The 8,265-nt window shown below is 40.5% G+C and overlaps 1 protein-coding gene across 1 annotated transcript in view; it reads left to right on the top strand.

The window, feature by feature from the left end:
- The window catches only part of LOC118334854 (sickle tail protein homolog), a 55,018-nt gene that overhangs the window by 18,235 nt on the left and 28,518 nt on the right, over positions 1-8,265 (top strand). Inside the window, exons 4-5 of the mRNA XM_035670926.1 lie at positions 5,820-6,018; positions 7,517-7,715. Of these exons, the coding sequence (XP_035526819.1) occupies positions 5,820-6,018; positions 7,517-7,715 (398 nt within the window). The remainder of the gene's footprint in view (positions 1-5,819; positions 6,019-7,516; positions 7,716-8,265) is intronic.

Below are 8,265 nucleotides of genomic sequence, written 5' to 3'. Positions count from 1 at the left end.
TACATACTTATTATTCCCATCATTGTGGTTATTACTTATTTAGTTACTTTAGCAATTTGAATTAAACCATGATGCTTCCTGCATAATCCCAGGACAATATTATGCCAAGCTCCATTTAAGAAATACCATATATTAACAATTATTTGCGTTTACATAAAAGCACATAACTGTAGAAACACAAGAAATAAGCAATGGTAGAGGTCATATACTGTAAACTACTTAGCAGTGTCAATAATATATGGACCAGAGTCACGGGCCAGAGTCAGGCACACTCAAAATTTCTTTAGAAATGTTCTAGTTTTTGACTGTTGTTGATTCCTAACCAGGTAAAAAGCAAGAGCTAATTTGGTGGAAAAGGGGTCGTCCTGGTCCAAACTTCTCTCCCTAGTAGATCCTGTTTGGTGTCACAATCACAGTGTTACTGTTACTTACACTACTCTGACTGGCTTACCCTGTTATTCTCATCTTAACCCTAACCAATCTTACTCTTTACTCCTAACCTAACGTAAAGCAACAAAAGCAATGAGTACTAGCCAATCAGAGTCAGAGGGTGGGTCATGTCTGTACTTTCACTGGGCACTGGCATCCTCTGTTTTAGAGCGGCTAAGAAGACTTGATTTCCGGTAGTGTAATATTAGCCAGAGCTAGCTAAATGTCACTAGATATTAAAATAAAGGGTTTTGGCTTTCATTCTATGTTTCTATGTTTTACAAAGGGTTTAACCTGAGCCTGGTTATACAACAATGACAGCAATCCTACAGGGCTAGTATTATAAACATATATATATAACACACATGTTAGTGGAGTTTTTTATTAAATTGACCCGGAGAGGTTTCAATCCGTGCCGCCATCTTGAAACGCTCACCAGAAGTCCAGTTCTCAAAGATGCTTTAATATGCATATTTTTTGCCCCATCATAATTTTCTGTCATCTTGGCACCTTTTCCATTCAGACTTTTTACCACAATAAAGTGGCAGTCAGTTCTTCTTGATCTGGTCTGGTCCTAGCAGGTGGACTTTCACCAGTTCCCTTTCTCTTGCAGTTGTTACCAGTACGCTTTGTCGGCCAAAACTAGCCTAAATGCGATTGAGACGTCTACCAATGAATTCTGTTGCCTGGTCTATCCATGTAAAATATTATTTTAGTCTGCTATCTGCTTTTAACACACGGTTAAACACAGGGGCATCTTTTGTCCCTCATGTTTGTCCGTTCTGAGCTAGTGTAGAAACATGGCGGTTCAACATGGTGGACTCTGTAGAAGAAGACCCACTCCTTCTGTAGATAAAAACAGCTGATTCTAAGGTAACAAAACCACAATAATTCTTATTTTGTGGTGATTATACTCTAATGAAAACATACCTATGAATAATATTTCATTTCTGACAGTATTTTGCCTAAATACTGTTTTTTAAATCCACCAGTATTCTGGCTAAATACTTCAGCATTAGTTACAATTTGAGCACATGATTCATGGCAGGAACAAAGGGGTTACTGCAGGGAGTGGTAGGATCTGAAATGACAGTGAGTTAGTAAATGGTAAAAGAGAGCAAAAACATCTAGTAGGTGTAAATATGTAGCAAGCTCTACAGAAGAAGTTCTGCGTGGAAGTGGAACAGCTGGCCCCTGGTGTATTATGTTGTCTCTTCACCTCAAGTAGCCTCCTTTTTTCATCTTTCTATATTTACAACATTTGCTCCATAAGAAAGTTAGAGGAACACACACACACACACACCTATATTTGTCTTAAAAAACATGGAGCACTGAGCCAGTGCACACAACTGCTGCACTTTATCAGCTTATTTGTATAATGGAATGTGACAGCTGTCTTGAAGTTGATGTAAAAATGTGCTGGCACATACTGAAGCAGAGTGTATGGTGTTCTACAGCTAGTAGCAACTGTGGGGACACACACTGTCTAATGTTGACATGCGGGCCTGCGTATGTGAGCTTCACATGTGTGTTTTGTCTGACAGCTAGGTTGGAAAGCAGAGTAAATATTAACACCTGATGTGTATTAAAATGTGCACTCTCTGTGTGTGTGCGTGTGTCTGTCTGTCTGTCTGTGTCTGTGTGTGATGCAATTATTTATACAGGTATGGATTATACAATTAACACATTGCTGACTCTTCTAGACTTAAGCATGCATGTTTAGCAGATCTGTCTTATGTCTTCAAAGGCTAAGTGGTCATATATAAACCAAAAATCAGACTAGATGTCATTTTGTGTTGTCATGATCATATATATATATATATATATATATTTCTGATACGGGTGCTAAACCGTTAAAAAAAAGGAGCACAAAATGACTGTCAACATCATTAAATAATGGCTTTTTATATTGATAAGGTAAATTTGAACTTGAAATTCAAAGTACTTAAACATATTGATATAGTGTTGCACGGTACACCGATACTTCAAAAGTATCGCGATTGCTCAGAAATTAAAAACGTCCGCCGATTCTAAATTTATTAGTACAGGATTTTAAGAATGGACCACGTTTCCAGATTTGGTAAGAGACTTATTTCATGTTGGTGGGTGTAACGCATGCTTCCAGTGCGCCTCCCTGTGGGATGTCTAGTGTTGTTTCTGCCTCACGGCACGCAGCAAAGAAAGGTGCAGGCTGTTTTCATTGACAAAAAAAAACACTATAACGAGACGGTGCATGTACCGCTTGTGCGGACGCGTGGAGTGATACGTGTTGGGGCCCGCCGCGGTCCCGGACTGTTAAGAAAAAGATGACGCCGAGGGAGTGAAATATGGAAGTACTTGCCTACCTTGCTGACAATGAGGGCAAAGTTACGCGTAAAGTCCGAGAGTCTGGCTTTGTCGTCAGTGCTACTAACAAATGTAAACAAATGTAAACAAAGGGCGGAGCCAACAGCTCGAACCTGCGAAGCAGGTAGCACGGCCGGAGTTGTACAAGGGAGTTTAAAGGACCGACAGGTTAGGTATGTGGAAAGCAACACGACTCAACGTTCATGTCCTGTAAACTCGCTCAGAGCTAGGCGGTCTATTTTGGTGCAGAATGTCAACTATTTTGCACCACGTAGTTGACCCCGTGAGATAGTAGGCTAACTAATGGGCATTATTCCTCATGGGCTTAACCAATAGATTCAACATCTCTTGAAACGCACTTTCACAGATAACCGTTGAATAATTTTGCAAAGGTAAAATAAGCATAACATAAACATCAGCTAAAATATGATCGTGATAGGCATATATGGTGATCTCTTGGGTAATCAGAGCCAATGTGCACTGGTTTGTCAGTGATTGTATTTATATTGGGTTCATTACAGATTTAAAGAGGCATAGACCTGGACGCAAGAGGGTGTATTGTCCAAAACGGCCATTGTAAGAATGGATGGACTCATTTTTATATAGGAGATAACCATCAAGAGAATTCAGGACGTTGGAGTCGGTACAGAGAACATTAGCTTCAGTATTTAATCCATATTGATTACTAAGCTTAAATAACCATTAGGTTAAGAGCTCATCTAGTTTCCTATCTAATTCAATTATGTATTATGTTTAAACGTTAAGTAAAATGTTAGCCAGTTCATCCATTATAACCACTGCATATAGAGGATGCTAAGTGTCAAGTCAGGTATTGTTACGTATCACATAACTATTTGTAGTCTCTCTGTTATTGACAAATTTATCACCGCGGATACCAATGTATTTTAAGTATTTCCATTTCTTCTGCTACAGAAAAGTCTGGAGCCTCGGGCTCCGAAAGAGCAAACTCCCTCAGAAGCAGCAGCCAAAACCGCAGCAGCCAAACCCTCCAGCTTAAGCTTAGGCGGGGGATATTTTTGATATTTCGATATTTTTGTCAAAATGTTTAATTATCTAGGTGTTCATATGTTTCATTCATTTGTCTGCTGTAATTTATTTGATATTAGTGTTGCCCTGTGTGTGTAAAAAATGGGCACAGCGAGTAAGGTATTGTTGAGAGTGGTTTCTCCCTTTTCAGGAAAGTATTAAAAAAGGTATCAAAATCTGCAATTCCTTTGACTTGGTATCGGTATCAAAACAATAATTTTGGTATCGTGACAACACTATATTGATATCAATTAATACAAAACACTTATATTTACATATATTTACATAACATTCACATAATAAGTAAAACCAACTTGAATAATTTAACACTAACAGTTACAGTACTACATTTTGAGTAAGTATTCTTGATATTCTACAAACTTTAGCTTCAAACAGAAATATTATCACTCACAAATAATATTTGTTAGACGTCCCGTCCGGTGTTGGAATCCTTTCTAGTGAAATACAGCCATACTGTATACCGTTTAACTCTGCATTTTAACTATGTTTAAGGTAGCTATAAGCTAGAGCCATGTAGTGAGATAGTTACCATAATGTTAACTAGTGATGGCAGGTGCAGTGATTCAGTCTGATAGATACAAGTTGTAAAGGCACAATGTCTCGGTATCCAACCGTATTTGTGGACCAGGTTTTCCATCTTTCTCAGCTCAGCAACCAGTTTTTAAACCAATATAGGTTGACTCACTTCCAGTCTGGTTGACTACTTCTTACAGTGCCTCCTTTACATACTGCAGGCAGGAGTGCAGCTTTATGGGCTTTCTGGCAGCCATATGGAGTAGTGAAGGCTGCTGAGGGTATGCAAGCTGAAGTCCTATCCATTTTATCAATAGACAGTTGTGACTGGCTGTTGGAGCATTTTCATCACTGGGATCAGAATGCAACTCTTGATTCATCAGTACTCTCCTGGAAGGTAAAATAATGGAGTACAAACTCTTGTTGTGATTGAGTCAACTTGTATCCTTATCATTTGTATCTTCAAATGTCCCATTGTGGACCCTAGGTGACCGAATTGTATTTGAAGTGACCTTAGGCAAGACTGAGAAAATTTGTTTGTTTAATTGACAGTTTTTGTCCAGACTGCACTACAGTCCTTATTGCTGCCAACTCTTTCTCTTGTCCTGAGGAGGTACACAAGGATACTATGCAGAGAGAACAACATGATCCCTCACTGGCTTCCCAACCATGAAGTAGCCAAGCCAATGAGTAGACAACTCAGAATTGGACTTATATTCATCCTGTGTGATGTAATATATGTAGTATTTGTTTTGTTAAATATTGTGTTAATGCCTAATTTTAAAATATTCTGATGAAAAGTTAATTTTGGAATGAAAACACCAGACTCCAGCAGTCCTGGACTTTATTTAAAAGTTTATTGTATATAATTGGAAGTAGTTTTGTCTGACTGAAATGCCAATAACGTATAACTGTGGTAAGGTAAGAGGAAAGTAAAACTAACTGTGTCCAAGCCATACACTCTCTGTATCAAAACATGTATGTTAGGTTAATTCTCCAGTCAGTGCTCTTGACCAAGGCTTACATCTGGAGTTGGTCCCCAGGCAGTGTACAGTGGCTTCCCACTGCTCCTAGTACTTGGGTCAAATGCAGAGAAAGGGTTTCCCTACGGGGATCGGTAGACTTGACTTGACCTGACTTCTCCCACCCTCCACTGACATTAAAATATGTTACCAGGTGAAAGTAAGTATACTTGGCTGACACTGTGAACCCGAGACATATGCACAGTGTTGGCAAGCATTGTGGATGTTACAGTTAGTAATATGTGACTAATACAGAAATGAGGAAGGTGTTCCTCTGATGAACCACCTTGTAACAATTGTATGTATTGCCCTTCTGAAAAAGCCAACTGGAAGTTTGAAACCGTCTCACCCTCTGTCCTGTTCCAAGGACTTGCAAGACTCTATGATGCTATTCTCTCTGCAGGACAAAAATCTTTTTTTCTTCTTTTTCATTATATCCAGGTGGGGAGTCCCCGACCCTCTGAAAGCCCCACCTGTGCAGGTGTACTAGGCTTGGTGGAGCAGCAGGACCCTCTGGCCACAGAGGCCATGTCTGATGGAGAGGTGCTGCCCCCCACAGCCCCCTTCACAAGGGGCTGTAAAGCCAGAGCAAGTCTACCTGTGGGGCGGTCGAGTGGTCAGACAAGAGAGAGGCCCCTTGGTAAGTAGACACATTCTTTTGGTTTTCATTTTCATTTTCATTGTAATTTATTGATAATTAGATTTCTGATACCACGTGTAAAAACAAAATACAATCTCTGTTATTTATACATTTGATACTATCGAAAGTACCAAAGTTCTTAAAAATAAAACAGATCTACAATTAGAACAAAACATCCACAGTCTATGACCTAGTATCCCCTTGCTCTCCCCCTCTCGTGCAGTCAACTGGAATTGAAGGTCCGTGGTCAAATGTGCATCTATTGTGAGGTTCCTTGTTTGGGAACCCCTGCTGTGGTAACAGATCTCTCCTCAGGACTATGAGTGTGTGGTAATTGTAGCCTTTGACACACTACATGACTTTTAGAGTGGTCAGATCTCTGTATTGTCCAGACTACACAAAAAGTCTTATTGTTGGGAGTCTTGCAGTCATTGTGGTGTCTGCCAACTAGGTTTCATCAGGAGTAATTAATAACAAGCACATCATGTTTAATTAGGAAAGTAGTTTAAAATGAGGGTATGAGAAGTGGACCGTTTCAAAAATTTCTTACAAAAAATCTTACTAAGATACAGTACATGCCACATTGAACACCGACTGATAATGCTGTTAATTGTCTGTCTATGTTGTGTGTGTGTCGGTAAGCACAAGAGTTTTTTTCGGCTGTTACCAAAGTAACTACCGGTTTGCTGCTTCCTGTATGGTGCTGTAGAGAGAGGTTAACTGTGTCTACTCTAACTGGCTGTAGCTCATTGCATGGCTCCCCCAGTCTCTGACACGACCACATATTTAGCCTGCTAGATTTTTTTTTCGATGGCGAGGCATCGGCAAGCTCTTGTCAATCCCGCGGGTCGCTGTTGAACAATACACACAATGCGATCCTCCTCCTCACCTGAGGATGCCTCTGATCTGGGAGCATTTGTCAGCGATCTCCCAAAATAATCGCCAAGTGGAAAATCAGGGCAAAAATCACATAGTGTGAACTGCGCTATACTCTCCTGTTAAACCATTCCAATTCTTTGAAGTTTGGTGACCTCAGGGAACTCTCAGTTTAACTTGAAGCTGAAAGCAGGTCTGATCTAAAATGAATTCCATCTTTGTCAAGCCTACAATGTTCAGTTTTTTTTTTACACTGCAGAGAGGTGTTGTTTAACTGTGGTCATTATGGTTTGATGACATTACAATATGCCACAGATGGGACTCTAGTAGAAACACTGTCATTTGTTTAAACCATACAATTTATGAGGTCAGAGTCAACTGTAAATGGTTTTCAACAACCACTGAATAGAAGAGTATGACTACTGTGAATCCCCTGCATATTTAGAGTGATATATTTGATATATACAGTGCTAATGTGTAGAGTATAATAGTGGCTTTACACGGTCAGTGACGAAGGGGTCAGACACACTGTGTATACTGTACTATTGTTGTCACATGTCAATGTGTTGGTATTAGTCCAGTCACAGACTAAAGCCCTCCCTGCCTGTATGTGCTGTGTCAGGTGTGTTGTACCTGCAGTATGGGGAGGAGACCAAGCAGGCCAGGATACCCACTGAGATCAGCAGTCAGGATTCTCTGCGAGCTCTGTTTGTCACCGCCTTCCCCCATCAGCTCACCATGAAGATGCTGCAGTCTCCAAGCATGGCCATCTACATCAAAGACAACAGCCGCAACGTTTACTACGACCTGGAGGACATCAGGTGAGGGCCTTTAGTAAGGTGGCTAAGATCTCAGCACATGGCTACTTAAAGGTCCAGTGTGTAACATTAAGGATCTATTGGCAGAAATGTATGTTTTCATTAGGGAATGAAATGTAACAATCGTACTTTAGACTGAGCTGTTTTTATCTACAGAGGGAGTGGGTAAGCCATGTTGAACCACTGTTTTTCTACAGTAGCCCAGAACAGACAAACCAAACACTGGCTGTAGATACTGGATGTAGGACCTTTGATGTTTTTGGGTATTCAGTTAGTTGCAATTCGTAACTACACCACTAGACGCCACTAAATCCTATACACTGGACCTTGAAACAAAAAAAAAAATCATCAATAATTAAAACTGCAAGTAGCATTGGGCGGGACCTCGCCATCTCCCAACGTTGGGGCCTGCATGACAGTTGCCCGGCGCAGCCGCGCCACACCACGTCGCCCCATGCCCGAACCCTCATCAACTGGAAGCTGAGGGGGACCGCTCTACGCCGTCATGCGTTTCAGACACTGTGAAAAGACTTATGGTAAATGGTAAATGGAC

Source organism: Morone saxatilis, unplaced genomic scaffold (genome assembly GCF_004916995.1).
Source record: "Morone saxatilis isolate NCDOM2014 unplaced genomic scaffold, NCSU_SB_2.0 Contig23, whole genome shotgun sequence".
Taxonomy (NCBI): Eukaryota; Metazoa; Chordata; class Actinopteri; family Moronidae; genus Morone; species Morone saxatilis.
The sequence above is the reverse complement of the archived record's forward strand: the minus strand, read 5'-3'. Positions and strand labels throughout refer to the sequence as shown.